This window comes from Brassica napus, chromosome C4, assembly GCF_020379485.1.
Source record: "Brassica napus cultivar Da-Ae chromosome C4, Da-Ae, whole genome shotgun sequence".
In the NCBI taxonomy this organism is placed as follows: domain Eukaryota; kingdom Viridiplantae; phylum Streptophyta; class Magnoliopsida; order Brassicales; family Brassicaceae; genus Brassica; species Brassica napus.
In genome coordinates this window covers 447,366-465,912 of record NC_063447.1, presented here as the reverse complement: position 1 = coordinate 465,912, position 18,547 = coordinate 447,366, and the positions used below count along the sequence as shown (strand labels likewise).

The window sequence follows — 18,547 nt, the reverse complement described above, 5'->3', positions numbered from 1 at the left end:
CTTAAATTGGTGGGTTAACCCCTACGAAAATATTGAATTTTCCGTAAATGCTCTATATACTGAAGCCTATGATCTTTAGTGTTGTTTTAAAATCTCAAAACACATTCTACATTTGTATTAATATATATTAAACTCTCATTCTCTATACATGGGCATACTTTAATTTGTTGTCAATTAATTTAGTGAAACTTCATAATACTCCCTAAATTGGTGGAATAACCACTATAAAATCGTTATTTGCTAGAGAATGGGAGACAACAAAAGTTCCAAACCTCTTTAAACTTCATCATATGTTGGTGAATGATTCAACTATGCATTAAAATAGTATTTTTATATTTTTGAATTTTTCTCAATATCTATGGGTTAACCCCATACGAAAATATTGAGTTTTTGGTAAATACTCTATATACCGAAGCCTATGATCTTTAGTGTTGTTTTAAAATTTATAAACACATTCTAAATTTGTATTAATGTATATGAAACTCTCATTCATGGTACATGGACATCGTTTTAGTTTTTTGTCAATTAATTTACTAAAACTTCATAATGGTCTCTAAATTGGTGGACTAACTACTATAAATAAAATCGTTATTTGCTTAGAGTACTCCTCTAAGTGCTATAAAGCTCTGATTGCAATTGCAAATATAATTCAATAACAAGGTTGTTTATACAAAAACCTAGAATGTCCTATTTATACTAAACGAAAGAGAACGGTAGCGTATCTCTTCTTCCTAATTTACACAGACTAGGGGTTGGGCCGCCCTACGGGCGGGTGAGTTTACATTAAAACTATTTTATATTAAAATATTTTTTAATTTTATAAAACATTTGAAATTTACTTTATATTAGGAATAATAAATATAATTTATTTTTATTCTAAATCAAATTGTAAATTTTATTAAATTTGTTGGTTTGAATTGGAAAGACCACTAACATAAGTTACAAAAAACCACTAACATTGTTTTTTTGTTAGAGAACACAAAATAATTATATTAAATTTTTTGGTAATTGTAATAATTTATATTCCTATTTGATTTCTATTTCAATTTTTCATTGAAGAAAATATAAAGTATGAATAACTACTATTTTTTATATTGTTGTTAACTATTTTTCCTATTGATTTGGGTTTCATGGGTTTTTCTTTATGTAAAGTTGGTACGATGATTTAATGTATTGTATTTTATAGTTTTGTCATGTTTGTTTGATTGTTGTGTAACAATTCTTTCGGGTGATTGTAGATGATCTATTTTAGTTTTGTCACGTTTGTTTGATTGTTATGCGTAACAATTCTTTCGGATGATTATAGATGATTTATTTTAGTTTTGTATAGTGTTTGTTTTACCTGAGTCTGATGCTTTCAAGCCCGTTGGCCCCATGAGGCTTTTTTACCATGGCATTGGGTGTAGGTACCTCTAATAGCAAGTTCTGCTTCACCTTGTTACGGTGCGTGTAAATGAGTATGTTCTCAGGTGAATTGCATCTGTCACAACAAAACGAATTGAAAACAGAGTTTATTCACACATTCTTGACGTTCTCTATAGCTGCTATTCCAAGATCTCTAAACACGCAAGCGGACTCCCTCGCCAAAAGTGGCCGATCACGCAAGCTAAGCCCTCTCGTCAGTGTCTCTGCACCTACATGGCTAGTCCCTGGAGCTAGTCTAACGGTTGCAGAGTAGTTTTAGTTTCTTCTTTAATCGATGTCAAAAAAAAAAAAAAAAAAAAAAAATTCACACATTCAAATATCATTCACATTCAATGAGATCATGCTATAAACCCAAAAAAATCACAATCAATCTCTTTGAAATCAGAACTAACGCATAACTATCATCATCAAAACAAATGAATGTGCAACTAAGATCTTCATATAAACCCTAAAATCTACGAACCAGTATCGCACATCAGAGAATAAAGATGAGATATACAAACCACCATGTCCACACCCATAAGCTCCTCCACCTTTCTTCACAGTTCTTGCTTCCCAAAACCGTAGAAGTCGTGTCACAACAGTCTCCTTACAACAGCCGGTCTTCAAATCGAAGAGCAGCATGTTGGTTATCCCATGTCTTTGAAGCGTTTCAGTGAAAGCTTTTGAGATATAAGAATTTGCAGAGATTGATGACTTTCTCTACAGCTCGACGAAGGGACATATATATATATAGATGCAGCTTTCAAATCGAGAGATTCAGTTTGTTAGCATCGAAGGAAACCTAAATCGAATCGTTAGAACCCTAGAATACAGAGAAATCCCAAATCTAAAATCTTTCTCGCGGCGATGAAAGTTTCAGGAGACGGAAGAGTGAGAACTATGGAGAGAGATTGAAGATGATTACCATTAAGATGGATTGAATCGGAGAGGATGAAGAATCAGAATCGTTATTTTCTCTAGCTCTAGGTTTCAAATTAACTCTTCCGTTTCTGAAAGCCAAAAGCATTTTTAAGCTTATTTCCTTTTTTCTTTCCGTATCATATTAACATATTGGGCTGCGAAATGGTTTAAATGAGCTGGACAGCCAACTTATTTTTTAATTGCAAACCCACTCCACCAGTGACGTGGCACTTTGATTGGTCCTGATTATTTTGACCATATGAATAACCTTAGGAAGCTTAAAAATAGCCCCTTTTATATAGTGGGATTTATATTTATCTATAAGAATCAAATCTAAACAATTATTTACTTGAAAAACGAGTAAAGTCCAATATACGTTAAAAGCCCACCAAATATGTATGATACGCTGCATCAAGGCTGAACCAGAAGTTGAGTTGAGCATCCCAGAGGAAGCGCTAGGGTTTGAGTTTCTGATCATAGAATCCAGTGTTGTGAGAATTTGGTCTGAAGATTTGAAGACGTTTCTGTGTAATCGACTATTCCGTTCGAGAATACCTTCCCCCTTCCTCTTAACATAGTGAAGCTACGCAACCCCGTCTCAACTCCTCTCGCTTGAGAGAAGTAAAATCCAAAAGAGACTTGTTTTTGGTTTGTTTATCCTTATGGAAGATAAGGGAAAGGGTCTGGTGGGAGAAGATGAGGAAAACTCGTTGTCTGTATCAGAAGGGGGTCCAAGCAATATGGAAGTAGATGGTAGTGATGATAACTATGATGATGATGAGGACGACGACGACGACGAGGGAGATGAGTCTGATGAAGCTGTAAGTGTAATTCCGACCACATTCGAACGCCTTGAATATGAAGCTCTGGCTGAGAAGAAACGCAAAGCACTTTTTGATTCTCAACGTGATGGTTCAGAGAAGAGAGGCAAGTATGATGCTAAGGAACTCGTCTTTACTGGCCGCCGACGAAGGAGAAGGATGGTGCGTTTTCATAGGACAGCTTCTTTCTTATATTTCACGAGTTAACTTGTATTACATTGTGTCTTCAGTCCGTCTAATGCAGCAAGAACTTTGACTTTTGTCTATTATTTAGCATTAAAAGTACTTGAACTGCATGTTTGTTCTTGAACCTCACTGGAATCCCTCCTGCTTCGCTTGTTCATTCTCGTGTGCTACACTCCACGAAATTATATGATTAGACAGTCCTATTCATATTAACCTGGCAACTCTGCATGCTTACTTTAAAAAAAAAAATCACAGTGTATATACTTGTGCAGAATAAAAAAAGGGGTAGACGACAGGGGTCAAAGAAACAAATTTCACCTGAGATTCAGAAGAGGATGACTGAGGCTATTTTTCTTCACGCAGATAATAAAGACAGTGAGGTAATCCAGATGAAATGTTTATTTTATCGTGCCTTTTTCTTCAGGAACACATTTCATAATTTCCTGAATAAGCAAACTGATTTTCATCTACCACTATATATCGTTTTGACTATTACATTTACTGCTGCTTTTTCCTAAATAGAGTGTGTGTGTTATATTTATGGATCGATCCTGATCAATGCTGTTTTACTTTCCTCCAGGCTTTTCCTATTTTATTTGACATTATTAACGAAGCACCAGCCTTCGGTCAAGCTTATTATTACCTAGCACTTGTACCTGACAACCTTGGTAAGACCGACGCATTGTCTACTGACGCATTGAAGGCTGCTGCATATATAAAAGGTCCAAAATCACATGTTTGTTTTACCCAGGACCTCGTAGTCCAGTGGTACTACCTCCGGGAGGGGAGGTCGGCTGTTCGACTCGCGGGGAGGGGGAGGCGTGCCCAGGGCCCGTAAAAAGGTACAGGCAAAGGCTGGCGCCGGGCCTAGGTGGGGGCCGCAAGGTCAAACCTGGTTAATCAAAAAAAAAAAAAAAAAAAAAAAAAAAAAAAAAAAAATCACATGTTTGGAAGTTGCTTTACGACAGGGCCAAGTAAGTTCTCCTTGTTCATGAATCAATGCCAAGTCTTCATCTTGTACAGTAGAAATGCCAAACACGGAAAAAAAACTATGTTACTACAATATGCTTGTCAATTATGGCTATCTAGTTGTTTACAGTAAGACCTTATCAGAGATTGTAGAGCTTGCTAGTAATCAAGTAGCAAGAATTTAATGTTCATATGAAAAAAAAAGAGTAGAACGAAAACGCGGGAAGCAGGAAGGGAATCTGTTTAATTTTCTGTTTAAAATTTGATTTGGCTGTGAAAAGCTAAGAAAAATTAATTGATTTCAGGGAACAAGGGAACATGGTGTTAGCAAGCGATTATGTGTCCAAAGCAGTACAAGCAGATCCTGAGGACATTGATCTGAAATATGAATATGCAGACCTCTGCCTAAGTGCTGGGAAATATAAAGAAGCTGCTGAAACCTATGAGAAAATATTTCGTCGGCATCCTGAGATAATTGAGCCACTCAAGAGGGGGACAGAGGTATAGATGCTGAATGAGTTGAAATTTAATCTGTGTGATTTAGTTTCTCTACCCAGAAAAAGACAAATGGTTATGCCAACCTATTCTTTTTCTTCTTGGGTTTCTCAGTATTTTCTAAAATCCGGCAAGGGTGAACGAGCAGCAAACATGTTAGAGGATCATATAAAATCTCATCCATCTGAAGTGGGGCCCGATATCTTGGATCTACTGGCTGATGTTTTGATGCAAATTAATGCGTATGATAGAGCTCTTAAGTATATTCATGATGTGCGCCAAATTTACAATCTAGGAAAGGAACTGCCTTCCAGCTTAAAAATCAGACAAGCCATCTGCCATGTTCGCCTTGAAGAAATGGAGCAAGCAGAGGTTTGTGTATATAAGAATATGTCAACTAAATCTCCTATATTCTTGGATAGTTAGAGAATATCCCTACGATAGTGGAACAGATACTCAAACGTGATGTATATAACAATTGTATCGTGTACGTTTATGAGCAAGGGGAAATACATAAGATTTCATGGTATCAGAGCACAAAGCTCTTGAGACCTAATTTTCTCTCATCTTTCTACTCTTCGTCTTCAATACTTCTTCCTCTCTTACCTTCTTCATTTCTTTTCTTCTTCTTCACTTCAAATGGCAAACCAAGATCAAGAAAGGGCCTTTGGGATCACAAATATAAAAACACATATCCCCATTGTTCTAGACTATGACGATCACAATTACGACGCCTGGCGTGAGCTCTTCCTCACTCACTGCTTAGCGTTCGACGTCCTAGGCCACATCGATGGAACCACCCTCCCTGCGAACGATGACGACACTGCCTGGAAGAAGCGTGACGGTCTGGTCAAGCTATGGCTGTATGGCACGCTGACTCAACCCAAACATAAACCACTCTCACCTTCATAAACTTGCTGCCTGCTCCACACCATGTGTCTTTCTTGGCTATCCTACAAACCATAAAGGATATCGCTGCTTAGACCTCAAAACAAGAAAAATCATCATCTCCCGTCACGTCATTTTCGACGAGACCATTTTTCCCTCAGCCCAAACACATTCTACTCCAGCCAAAAACACTTATACCTTCCTTGAAAACACTGAAACTTCCCCTGTTTTCAAACAGATTCTTCAAAAACCGATGGTGCCGGCCCATTCTCTTTCTGGCCCGACCATACCGCCTGCTGTAAATCAGCCGGCTCCGGTCCACTCCTTACCGCCTCCAACACGTCATCCTATGACAACACGGAGTAGGGACGGAACCCGCAAACAAAAATCTGTTCTTTCCCTCCACACCACAGTTTCACCAATTCCAAATACCCACCTTCAAGCTCTTAAAGATCCGAACTGGAACCCTGCCATGACTGTAGAGTACGATGCATTGATTAAGAATGAGACGTTTAAATTGGTGCCTAAACCACCTGACACTAACATAGTTCGTTCCATGTGGTTGTATAAGTACAAATTTGATGCAGATGGCAATCCAGTTCGCCACAAAGCTCGCCTCGTGGCTAATGGGAAGTCTCAGGAACAAGGGCTTGACTATGACGAAACCTTCAGCCCTGTGGTCAAGCCCGTAACGATACGTACCGTTCTTCATCTGGCCCTTCAACACAACTGGGAAGTACATCATCTTGACGTCAAGAATGCCTTCCTCCATGGCACCCTCGACGAACCGGTTTACATGCATCAGCCGCCAGGTATGAAGAATGAAACAAACCCTCACCACGTCTGTAAACCCTCACCACGTCTGTAAGTTGGAGAAGGCACTCTATGGCCTCAAACAGGCTCCGAGGGCATGGAATGCTCGTTTCTCCTCTTTTGTTTCAGGTATCGGCTTCCAGAAGAGCAATAGTGATACATCTCTATTCGTCTACGACAAAGGGGATCAGCAAGCTTTCCTATTACTCTACGTCGACGACATTCTCATTACGGCTTCATCACCATCGTTAAGAAACAAGATCACTTCGCTCCTCAAACAAGAATTTGAGATGTCAGAAGAAGGCCTCCTCAAATATTTCCTTGGCATCAAAGTAGACTATAACACCAAAGGAATGATGCTCTCTCAATCAGCATACGCAAAAGAGATTCTAACACGTGCATCAATGGAGAACTGCAACCCCATCTCTACCCCTGTAGATCTAAAAGCGAAGCTCTCAAGTGACGAAGGCGCCCCAATCGACGACCCGACCTTCTACCGAAGCCTCGCAGGCGCTCTACAATACCTAACCCTGACTCGCCCAGACATCCAGTATGCAGTCCAGCAACTTTGTCTTTTCATGCATGATCCGCGAGTCCCTCATTTCCAAGCACTCAAAAGAGTGTTGCGCTATCTCCAAGGAACCCTCACGCATGGCCTACAACTCTACAGAAGCAATTCCTCAACGCTTACAGCGTATACTGATGCCGACTGGGCCGGGTGTCCAAACACACGCCGTTCGACATCAGGTTACTGCATCTTCCTCGGCGACAACCTGGTCTCCTGGTCCTCAAAACGTCAACCCACAGTATCTCGGTCCAGCGCGGAAGCAGAGTACAAGGGAGTGGCGAATGCAGTTGCAGAAACGTGTTGGGTACGAAACCTCCTCCTGGAGCTCAAGTGTCCAATAAAAGCTGCGACACTAGTTTATTGTGACAACATTAGTGCTGTCTACCTATCCACCAATCCTGTGAAGCACCAACGAACGAAACATGTCGAAATAGATATACACATTGTCCGTGAGAAAGTTACGATGGGCCAAGTGCGGGTGCTTCACGTTCCTTCGTCTTCACAATTCGCAGATATATTCACAAAAGGCTTACCAAGCTCACTCTTCAATGACTTCAAACACAGTCTATCCGTTCGAGCTCCCAACGATTAGACTGAGGGGGAGTATAAGAATATGTCAACTAAATCTCCTATATTCTTGGATAGTTAGAGAATATCCCTACGATAGTGGAACAGATACTCAAACGTGATGTATATAACAATTGTATCGTGTACGTTTATGAGCAAGGGGAAATACATAAGATTTCAGTGTATCTTACATTATAAACCTGCTAATTTTTTTATCCTAATGATTGCTTTAAAGCTATACCCTCTTCTAATTATTTAATAGATGGATAACAAGATTCTGAAACAAATTAGATTTCATATAAATCTATTAAAAGAGAATGTGGCCTCGTTAAGTATAATACTACAATTGTTTTCCGTTGGTCTTCTTATTACTTTGCGTTGTTTTCTCTTTTCAAAAAGTTGATGTATCTTCTCTTGTGAATGATGTTGCTTGCCGTATCTGCAGATTGTTTTAAATATTCTGCCACGGGAGGCTGTATCTGAACATCCAAAGCTCATCATCGATTTGGCTGATGAGCTAACAAACATCGAGAATTTTCATTCTGCTCTCAAATACTATTTGCTAGCAATCAATGACACTTTGAATGTAAGTAAGAGTATTAGGCAGTTGTACTCGATTGTTTCTTCTCTTACAACTTTTGCTTCGTCACTTTGGTAACTAGTTGTGGTTTTCCTTGTAGAATGGCTATTTGCTTGTGAAAGCTGCTCGCTGTTATATGTCGTTGGAAAAACGAGAACAGGCCATCGTTTTCTATTACAGAGGTACTTTCTTAATTTATTTAGTTGTTGTGCATATGTATTTTCTGGAATGAAATATCTTTTAAATGCATATATGTATAGTCCCCTCTTTCACTATGTTCTGTTCATAGTTAATTACATGGAATGTTTTGTGAAGGTCTCCAAACTCAAATCTTTTATGATTTTCCGTGTGTTGCAAATTAAAAATCTTATTATTGTATTTCAGTTTCTCGTTAATTTTTTTTTCTTCTATTTGTTGCTAACTGAAAATTTCCTCAGCTTTGAATGAACTCAGTGATCCAATTGATGCTCGCATAACTCTGGCTTCACTTCTCCTGGAAGATGGCAAACGAGATGAAGCTATATCAGTGCGCTTTCTCCTCCGGAAAATCCAGGTCAGCAAAGAAAAAAATCATTATCTGCTCTGGCTGTATTGTCTACAAGCGAGTGAATAGTTTAGCAAACTTTGTACAATGATTTAGTATCTTATTAAATATCACTTTTGACAGATTTGATGTCAAACTTTGTACAATGGTTTGTGTTATCTTTCCAGTGTCGAATTCACACCCTGTTTTTTTTTTTCTTCCAAAATGTTATTTATGCGATACGCATCCAACTATGTTGTCATAAGATTGCTTACGATGGTTCTTTTCTCTAAGCGTAGATCTTGACACGTCTAAACAGAAGGCATGGTGGAAGAAAAGAAAGATCAGGATGCATCTTTGTCAGATCTATCATTCGGAAGGGATGCTTGAGGAATTTGCCAATACAGCATTGCAGTTGGTTCTTAAGTGGGTTTTGCGGCGAACGGTAATAGCTCTGTATCCAAGTTTCATATAATAAACATACTAACGAAATTGACAACATAAAATAGTTACTGCTTCTTGAAGAAAAACGTACTTTTGAACCATCTGAACATCCAGTATTTCGTTAGGGTTCTTTCATTCAGCATTAGCAGAAAGTAGTTTGATAGAAATATTTTTGTTTGCTGGCGTCTTACACTGTTCTTGCATTCGGCCTCACGAAAACGTTTAGGTCAAGGGAAAAAGAAAACGATCGGAGCTTCAAAGAAATAGTCCTAGAGATACTCAAGCTTCCGAGTGAGTACGTATTAAAAAAAAAAAAACTATATCCAGCATAGTCTTTAAGCCTTGCTTGCCGTTTCTGTCTGCACATTATTAGTAATCTTTGTTCGGAAACATGTTGAGCCCTATGTAGCACGGGGACGTCTATTTAGGTGCGGTACCGGTACCGGAAACGTTTGGGGGACGGGTACTTCACGGGGACAGCACTGGTACGGCTTGGGAACGGTTAGAGAACATAGCTATGAGTAAGACTAGTTTTCACGGGACTTAATGCTTGTGCAATTGTTTTTTAACTGTCACTGTTATCTTGCTTCTAATTTTAGTTGGCAAAATAGACATATAATAGTAAATTATATCTAATTATGTTAGATTCACTATATAAATTTATTTTTTTTATAAATATTTTATATTTTTTACTAGTATATATTTGCCGTACCCGTACCCATAATTTTTAAATTTTCTCGTTTCCCGTCCCCGCTTCCGTCCCCGTTTCTGTCCCCGTATCCGTCCCGGTGCATCATAGGTTGAGCCAGGTTGAGAGGCGGACCCAAAGAGAGGCGCAAAATCAGGGCAACACTGAATGAAACAAAAAGAATCAGAGTACGGTCTGCTATTGAAGCTCATAGCGAAGATATGTGTAGTGAATCTGAGGTATCTATCTATGTGCACACAGTTTTACCTTCCACAAGACTTTTGTGTTTCAACCTTATCGTTGGTTACAATATATGCCTGGCGGTTATTTTAGTTACTTGAAAGGCTTTGCGTTTCTATACAACAATATAAGAATCTGCAGCAACAGTCAAGAGGCGTTGTGTAACGTTGCTCGGGCGTATCACCACGTAGGTCTTGTGACTCATGCGGCTTCTTACTACGACAAGGTTTTAGCGATCTACGAGAAAGAGTATCCGATGCCCAAACTCCCAAACGTTGCGGAAGAGCGTAAACCTGTTAGCTGTGACCTACGCAAAGAGGCTGCTCACAATCTACATTTGATCTATAAGCACAGCGGAGCGTTTGATCTCGCGAGGCAGGTCTTAAAGATCACTGCACTTTCTGAGTTTCGTCTGTCTTGTAAACTCTGCAACCAACTATTATTATTGTTGTCTTAAGCTTGATTTATTGTTTAATTTCAACTGAGTTTACTTGGAGTATCTTTATATAATAATTGCTTCTTGCTAAGATAATATTTCAAGGATTTATTTTTAGGGATGCCAACTAGGTTGGTTTGGCTCAAACCCCGCAAAACTCATAAATATTTGAATCCGGTCCACCTAGATTGGAAATATTTAAATTAAAAAAAAACAGATTTGCCTGTTTTGAGCGAAAACCCTAAAGACCAAAAAGCAAGAGAGTGAAGTGGTTAGTATTACGTAAGTTAGCCGCTTTTGATTGTGTTGGAGCATTTACCACAAGTGTAAGTTTGTATCGTCCCAGTTATTACCTTGCAGATGTTCCTTGCACCTTGCATCCGTGACCACATGCTGCTTAATTTCAGCATATATGAAATCTTGCATGGAGAAGTCACTTCCAAACTATATGTTGCATGAACTATATCGTAATATGTGATTGTAAACAATTTGGAATTGTAATTCATGCTTGACCGATTGGAATTCTTGCCATAGAGGTTTTGATCATAAACAGAGACAAATGCCATGTTGATTCCTCAGACATTCTCACCTTTTTTTTTTGTATGTGATCTTTGAAACATTAAAAGAAGGTTAAATATTGTTGAAACTTTATTCATAGAAACATTAAGTCACTCGACAGAGTGTGTTTCAACACACTTTCGTAGGCCTTTGTTATATGAATCAGAATGTTTTACGAAACAAATATAAAAAAAGTTGTGGGTAGCATTTGCCACTGATGTGTTCCACTGTTTCCGCAAGTGCATTAGAATGCTGTATCTGCCTTTGGAAACCAAAGCATACCGGGCACAGAGACTCTGAAAAAAGCGTAACAAGAAAATTCAACAAACTTGAATAAGCTAATCAAACGTGAGAACTCTTATGGTTTTATCTTCTGTTTGTGAACAGTGAGACATTTTTATTTTACCAGAGAAGTGATCTCCTAAGCTTGGAGTGATCTTCAAACTCGGGATTACCACCTCCTGTGGCAGTAGCTACTCTGTCTGCAGAATCTGATATTTCTTTGGACTGGTCTGGACTTGAGTCTGCATCTGATGTGTTTGGAACACAGTATTTTTGAAGCCAGCGGTCAGTTTCCCAAAGAACGTGCATAATGCTTTCCCGTGCTGAGTACCCATGGCTCTCGTGAGGAAGAATAACAAGGCGGCAAAGAGCGCCGTGTCCTTTCAGTGCGTTGAAGAATCTGTCCGACTGTTATAACAAAGTATATGAAATGAATATAGTTAAGAGAGAACCAATGCAGAAAAAAATTGGTGTGGGTTTCTATTGAAGTTAATTATAACCTGCATTGTTAGAGTTCCTGGGTTATTGTCTTCTTCACCATGGATGAGCAAGATTGGCTTCTTGATTTTATCAGCAGACATGAATGGGCTCATCTCGACATAGACGTTAGTAGCTTCCCACAGTGTTCGGTCCTCGTTCTGAAATTTTTCAGGCATAGTTACAAGGTTAACCAGAGATGAGTAAATATCGATCCGAAAGCAGAGAATGAGACGAGAGAGACAATGGCTATTGTGGCACCTGGAAACCAAATGGTGTGAGTGTTCTATTGTAAGCCCCAGATCGAGCTATTCCGCAGGAGAAAAGCTGAGGAGCATGAGCAAGGAGATTTGCAGTCATAAAAGCTCCATACGAGTGTCCCCCAACAGCAATTTTGCTTGGATGAGCCACCTTGAAAAATGGACGACCAGGAAAATACTAAACTTCAACACTTTTGAGGACTTATGATACAATCGTAAGATGATGAAATCTAGATCAAGTGATGCTTACTCCACGCCTGACGACTTCATCTACAGCAGCCTCGGCACTTGCAACCAATTGCTCTACATACCTACACATGGTGTGTTTACATTAGAACCTGTAAACCAAGTCAAACTCAAGCGCATCTCAGATCTAAAATTAAGTGGCTTTCATCTCAGATTTAATCTGCTCATGCTTGCAGGACGCTTTGCCAATAAAAGTTTCCATGGTTTAGCCACCAGCTTGTCGAAAGTAAATGTCAAAGTACCTATCATTAGCCTCTTCATCACCTTCACCAATTATAGGAATAGTAGGTCCGGATAATATAGCGAACCTGCATAATGCAAAAGAACCCATATGGTATAAAGCTAACAGTAGATAAAGTAGCTCAACAAAATAGACTCCAGGAGACTTAAACAGCAAAGAATTGGAGAATGATTGATACCTTCTAGCAAGCCAAAGAAGGGCAGAAGTTGAACCAATGCCTGCAAATTCATTTGGAGAGCCACGGACTTGACTAGCAGCATCTTTGCTCTTGAATTCACCGGGATATGACCAAAACAGACAAGGTAGAGGACCGTCTTTTGATGGATCATAGCCAGGTGGTAGGTATAGTGTTGCAGTAAGTTGAACCCCGTCTTTTCGTTGATACCTGATCATCTCTTTCTGTAACGAAGCCAGCTGAGGATAAGGATGAGGAAAGTTTGTAATCTGTTGCACTTTCCTGTCAGGCCAAAGTTGGAGGAAATATTGGGTGTTCTCAGTTTTAGACTCCTTTGATGTCAGAATCTTCAGCTCCTCCATTCTCAAATCCCCTTCTTTCTGATCAGACATCAAAGCCACAACCCTTTCATAATATTTTTCCTTGTCACTCTCCCAGATCCGCTCTTTGTTGCCTGTGTTTCTAGATAAATTTTGTACAAAACATACCACAGATTGTTAACCACATTAGAGAAAACGCAGAGAAAGAGAATCCCTTTTTAAGTCAAACAAGCCAAGGCTTACATGTCAAACAAGTCAAGGAAGGGTACATTCCCTTGTGGAGTAGCCCCCCTTCCGTTCAGTAAGACATAAGTGCTTTCATCGTTTTCCTTCTTTATCTTTGCTATAACATACGCTCCTGCAGCGGTTCTCCTGAGCATGGTTGAGCCAGGGTCCGAGTACACATCTTCCGATGATCTATCAAACAAGATGCGTGGACTGACATCGTTAGATCCAGGAGAGATAACCCAAGTCCTTGTCCGTCGTGTTTTATACCATGATTCATAAACCAGAGCTAATGTATCATCACACCAAGAAATTCCTCTGCACAAATAAATCGGATCAATGTTAGTACACAGAAGACCTCCATGAAGTTAGAGATGGCATTTATAATCTACAATGTCTGCTGCGGTTTTAGTGTTTACCCATAGCGAAGATCAAGCTTGTGCAAAACTTCTGGTTCTTCTCCTGCCAGTGGTTCCGCAGACTGCATATAAACTATATCACGCGGTGAAACTTCCACTTTGGCATCACCTCCGTCTTGTGTCTCAGCCCTACATATCTCAAAGGAGTTGTACATGAATTATTATTAAAGCACATGAACCACATGTGAATCACTTTGGATCTCAAAATATATACCAGTAGAGTGTTGACGGCTTGTCTGCTCGCCAATTTATTGAACGCATTCCTTTGCGCACACTGTTAGAGGCAATGGGGATATCTTCTGCTAGGGGCAAGTCACATAGCTGTCTCACAAACTTACCATCAGCTGTCCAGACTTCCACCTTCTTAGGAAATCTACCACAAGGTACAATGAAGGAATATGGCCTGTGAAGTGAAGAAACCAACAAGTACTTATGGTCTGTCGAAGGGTCCAACGACGTGTATACTGCAGGCGGCCCAACTTCCTTCGCTGTACCGTCCAAAGAAGCAAGTACCAGTTGCGATGTGGCATAATAGTCGAACAAATCAGCATCATATTCATCCTTAAGCAAATCCTGGAATGTTCTCACTTGGACAACATCACTCTTCTCGTTCGACAGAGTTTTGGGACCAGGCGGGACCAAAGGCTTCTTTGGTGGCTCTCCACGAGAAGAAGGGATTGTGCTCACCAACAAAGTGGAATCATCAATCCAAACAAAACTCTCGAAAATCGTATTCAGATAAATATCTTCCGACTTGAACAACGGTCTAGCTTCTCCAGTGTCAACATCAGCAACCCATACAATAGGCTTACTACTATTCCCATCCTCATCGATCCGGATACTGAAAGCCATATGCTTACCATCGTTAGACCACGTGACATAGTTAATCTTACCACCGTCTGGAATGCCAGTGATTTCCTTCTCAGGACTCAACGTACCATCAGGCAACAGCTGGTGGATGCCTAAGCCAGTATAGAAAGACATCCTGCTTCGGGTGTTGCAGTATCCATCGATTCGAACACCGGCAAGCTTCTCCTCTGGTCTAGCTAAATCTGCTAACGGAGGGAGAGCTCTTCGCTTGAGAAACAAGATCTTATCCCTGTGTGGTGAAAATGAGAGTGCGGGGACGGGTGGGGCATCGACTATGTCTCTGATCTCTGGTGGAGGAAGGCGATAACCAGTGCCTAAAGCCAATTCTACATAGTTCAAAGTTCAAACAAACAAACTTATGTAAATACATATCTCTCTCTGACTACACAATATCACATAAGACGCAATCATCTACAGATGAGAGTTCGATTTTAGTAACAACTAACAAACTAAATACAAAAAAAAATCCAAATTAATATTTCATTTCCAAATTCTATATATCTCTCTGACTACACAAGATACGAGTTCGATTACAGTAACAACTATACAATAAAAATTTCATTTCCAAATTTTACACATCGATCGATTGAATCGAACAAAATCGGCGGAGATTGAGTAATTACCATCGTCTTCAGTTGCTGTGGCGGAGACTGAGGCTGAGACATTAGAGCTGCTACCACCACCGTCTTCTCCACCTCCGGGAGATACAGGTGCGAGGCAGCTAAGCCTAGAAGCTGAACGTGAAGTCATGAATCGTCGACCTCTTGCGCAACGGAGCGTGGAAAGCTTGGGAGAAGCAGACGGCGGAGATAAATGGCAGAGAGGCGAGAGAGACGCACGATGAAAACAAACTCTGTGAAAGCGAATCATCTTTCTATTCTGACTTTTTAAGCTTTTTTTAAAGTGCGATATTCCCTTATTTTATTCGACGGTTGTTGTTATAAAGATCCAATAATTAAACACGAAATATCAGGAAAATATCGGCAAGGCGTTTTCAGATACGGTCGAGTTCATCCTATCTAAGTGAGCGTCACTTGCTAATGTGGGCCTTACCAATGGCCCATCTAATTATTCTTTTTTCTAGACTATGGCTCACTTCAGTGGAATATTTTTTGTAAACATATCTAAATACACGCGGCGTAATATGCTTGGTTGTTAGGAGATAAGAGGATGGTGTTCACAGAGTTGAACAGCAACAAAGTATTTATCTTCTTCTCTTTGCATCAAAGTTAGATCTCTCCTCCATCATAATCCTCCAACGATGACAAGCATAGCTGCAACCGGTCTCAACGTCGCGACTCCACGAGCGTTCGTTCGAACGGCGGCGCGTCTGTCCGCTCCGGTCCGTTTGAACTACCCGTGGAAATTCAGTTTGGTGAAACGGATGGTTATGTCGGTTAAGGCGACATCGGAAGGAGAGATCATATCGGTTAAGGTGGAGAAGAGTATTCAGGAGGCGAAGGAGACTTGCGCGGACGATCCGGTGAGCGGAGAGTGTGTGGCAGCGTGGGACGAGGTGGAGGAGCTGAGTGCAGCGGCGAGTCATGCAAGGGACAAGAAGAAGGCTGGTGGATCGGATCCTTTGGAAGAGTACTGCAGTGATAATCCTGAGACTGATGAGTGCCGTACTTATGATAACTGAAACATGTTTTTGATGTCTGAAAATTTAGGTACTGTCGGTTTGATCTTTCTTTCTTGTTATTGTCGTCGTGTTTCTCCGTTGTTTGGTACTTGTAATGTGATATTGAAGATGGTATGAATATACATATCAAGAGATTTATAAGTTTATTGAGAGATTTATAGAACATACAAGAGATTTAAAGACTATAGAATGATTATTCATGTGTTAAGTTGGAATATATGGTTCATCAATTTTTGTCTTGGACATTATATTCTATAATCAATTCATGTTGGCTCTTGAAGACTCGAGAGAGATCTCCATGCAACTTGAATAGATTGTTGCATTGTACCAAAACAAATCGTATTATATTATTGCATTTAGCGATACAAAATCTGGAGATCAAGTGATGGCCGTGAGCCAAAACTTGAAATGTTTGACTGTGTAAGAAAAAAAATGCAATTTTTAATATTTTCCATTGATCTATGTTTTTTTCTCTTTTTTTGGATCGACCATTGATCTATGCTAATGCTAATGTATTAACACTTGCGGGATGCAGGAATATATTGGGCTTTCTTATAGTATCAATCGGCATATATAAGTCATAACCCCTAACAAAAAAATAAAGAAGTAATGGGCTCAATGTATAAACAAATGAAAATAACGGACGAATAAAGTAATAAAATAAAATGTGAACACTTATAAGAAAAGCTGTTAAAATAGAAACGCGGGCTCAAATTAAGACAAAACCCTAGTCTCTTCTCTGTCTGAACCAAGGCGGCGTTAAAAAGCTGTGAGAAAAAAATCGAGCTAACAATGGCGGGAGGGAAGATAAGGAAGGAGAAGCCAAAGGCACCATCAAACAATTACCAAGGAGGAATCTCCTTCCACAAATCGAAAGGACAGCATATCCTCAAGAACCCTCTCCTCGTCGACTCAATCGTCCAGAAAGCAGGGATCAAGAGCACCGACGTGATCCTCGAGATCGGTCCAGGTACTGGTAACTTGACTAAGAAGCTTCTAGAAGCTGGTAAAGAGGTCATCGCCGTCGAACTCGATTCTCGTATGGTTCTCGAGCTTCAGCGCCGTTTCCAAGGCACTCCCTATTCTAACCGCTTGAAGGTAACACAAACATATTAGCCGGTTTAGATTGGTTATACTGTACATGTAATTTAAGTCTGGTTTAGTCCGGTTTAGTATCTTACTTTATATACCTTGTAGTTGTAAATGACTCATTCTGTAACTAACGAGATTGAATAATATCATCTTTTACATTATTGGCGCTTGTCTGTTTATTACAATGAGATGCTTGAGTTAATTTTGTCTGTCTTTGTTGTTGTGTAATAAGGTGATCCAAGGTGATGTGTTGAAGACGGAGCTTCCACGGTTCGACATATGTGTGGCTAACATTCCTTATCAGATATCATCTCCTCTTACGTTCAAGCTTCTCTTCCACCCGACGAGCTTCAGGTGCGCTGTGATCATGTACCAGAGAGAGTTCGCGATGAGACTCGTTGCCCAGCCTGGAGACAACCTCTACTGCCGTCTCTCAGTCAACACTCAGCTGTATGCTAGAGTCTCCCACCTCCTCAAAGTGGGGAAAAACAACTTCCGACCGCCTCCGAAGGTGGATTCTTCTGTCGTTAGGATCGAGCCGAGGAAGCCGCAGCCTCAGGTGAACAAGAAGGAGTGGGACGGGTTCTTGAGGGTCTGTTTTATCAGGAAGAACAAGACTCTGGGAGCGATTTTCAGGCAGAAGTCTGTTGTTTCGATGCTGGAGAAGAACTTCAAGACTCTTCAGGCGGTGCTAGCTTCGTTGAATGGCTCTACTGGAGAAGCTGCTGTTATGGATGTTGGTGACCAGAGCATGGGTTTGGAAGATGATGACAACGAGATGGAGGATGATGATGAGGATATGGAGATGGAGGAAGGACAAGGAGGAGGAGGAGGAGAGTTTAAGGAGAAAGTGATGAATGTGTTGAAGGAAGGTGGGTTCGAGGAGAAGAGGTCTTCAAAGCTATCACAACAAGAGTTTTTGTATCTTCTTTCCTTATTCAACAAGTCTGGTATTCACTTCTCTTAAAAGTTTTTGTCCCTTCTTATTGTTTCTTCGTCAAAGGAGAAAGTGTACCCTGTCTCTTTGTCCTTGATAGTATTTGAGTTATTGACTACTATGGAGTCTTGCTTTGAGTTTACAAAGAAATGAGAAAAATTGATTAAGTTATTAGACCAAATCTTAATATTCTACATCTTTTGAACGCTAACATGCAAAAATATAAAGCTGTCTACTGCTGTATGATCTTTCATTAT

At 40.0% G+C, this 18,547-nt stretch overlaps 3 protein-coding genes and 1 pseudogene across 5 annotated transcripts; 3 read left to right on the top strand and 1 right to left on the bottom strand.

Moving 5' to 3' along the window:
• Window positions 1–2,786: 2,786 nt before the first annotated feature.
• Window positions 2,787–10,567, top strand: LOC106404860 (annotated as a pseudogene).
• Window positions 10,568–11,171: 604 nt separating this feature from the next.
• Window positions 11,172–15,539, bottom strand: LOC106404477 (probable glutamyl endopeptidase, chloroplastic). 3 transcript variants are annotated; one of them, XM_013845193.3, is made up of 11 exons: window positions 15,243–15,539; window positions 13,964–14,945; window positions 13,750–13,878; window positions 13,349–13,648; window positions 12,789–13,247; window positions 12,612–12,677; window positions 12,374–12,434; window positions 12,125–12,274; window positions 11,887–12,024; window positions 11,511–11,794; window positions 11,172–11,400 (listed from the first exon to the last, which is right to left on the bottom strand). In XM_013845193.3, coding segments are annotated over exons 1-11 (2,817 nt in total). In that variant the 5' UTR covers window positions 15,490–15,539; the 3' UTR covers window positions 11,172–11,399. The 3 variants fall into 3 exon arrangements, with proteins under 3 accessions (XP_013700647.2, XP_048610607.1, XP_048610606.1); XM_048754650.1 differs by having other exon boundaries at window positions 13,964–14,933; XM_048754649.1 differs by lacking the exon at window positions 11,172–11,400 and having other exon boundaries at window positions 11,507–11,794.
• Window positions 15,540–15,733: 194 nt separating this feature from the next.
• LOC106404483 (calvin cycle protein CP12-1, chloroplastic-like) lies at window positions 15,734–16,407 on the top strand. Its single transcript, XM_013845203.3, has one exon. It carries the CDS (start codon window positions 15,881–15,883, stop codon window positions 16,259–16,261), a length of 381 nt encoding a protein of 126 aa, XP_013700657.2. The 5' UTR covers window positions 15,734–15,880; the 3' UTR covers window positions 16,262–16,407.
• A 555-nt stretch (window positions 16,408–16,962) lies between these two features.
• On the top strand, window positions 16,963–18,461 carry LOC106404480 (ribosomal RNA small subunit methyltransferase). Its single transcript, XM_013845196.3, has 2 exons — window positions 16,963–17,359; window positions 17,586–18,461. Exons 1-2 carry the CDS (start codon window positions 17,054–17,056, stop codon window positions 18,318–18,320), a joined length of 1,041 nt encoding a protein of 346 aa, XP_013700650.1. The 5' UTR covers window positions 16,963–17,053; the 3' UTR covers window positions 18,321–18,461.
• The last annotated feature ends 86 nt before the right edge of the window (window positions 18,462–18,547 follow it).

Bases quoted from the DNA above. Each gene is read 5' to 3' on its own strand.
- LOC106404477 (XM_048754649.1), bottom strand. From the start codon at position 15,489: ATGATTCGCTTTCACAGAGTTTGTTTTCATCGTGCGTCTCTCTCGCCT. The intron at 14,946-15,242 runs GTAATTACTCAA...TGAACTATGTAG, and splicing joins CACAGCAACTGAAGACGATG to AATTGGCTTTAGGCACTGGT. The intron at 13,649-13,749 runs GTAAACACTAAA...TTATTTGTGCAG, and splicing joins AAGCTTGATCTTCGCTATGG to AGGAATTTCTTGGTGTGATG.
- LOC106404483 (XM_013845203.3), top strand. From the start codon at position 15,881: ATGACAAGCATAGCTGCAACCGGTCTCAACGTCGCGACTCCACGAGCG.
- LOC106404480 (XM_013845196.3), top strand. From the start codon at position 17,054: ATGGCGGGAGGGAAGATAAGGAAGGAGAAGCCAAAGGCACCATCAAAC. The intron at 17,360-17,585 runs GTAACACAAACA...TTGTGTAATAAG, and splicing joins CCTATTCTAACCGCTTGAAG to GTGATCCAAGGTGATGTGTT.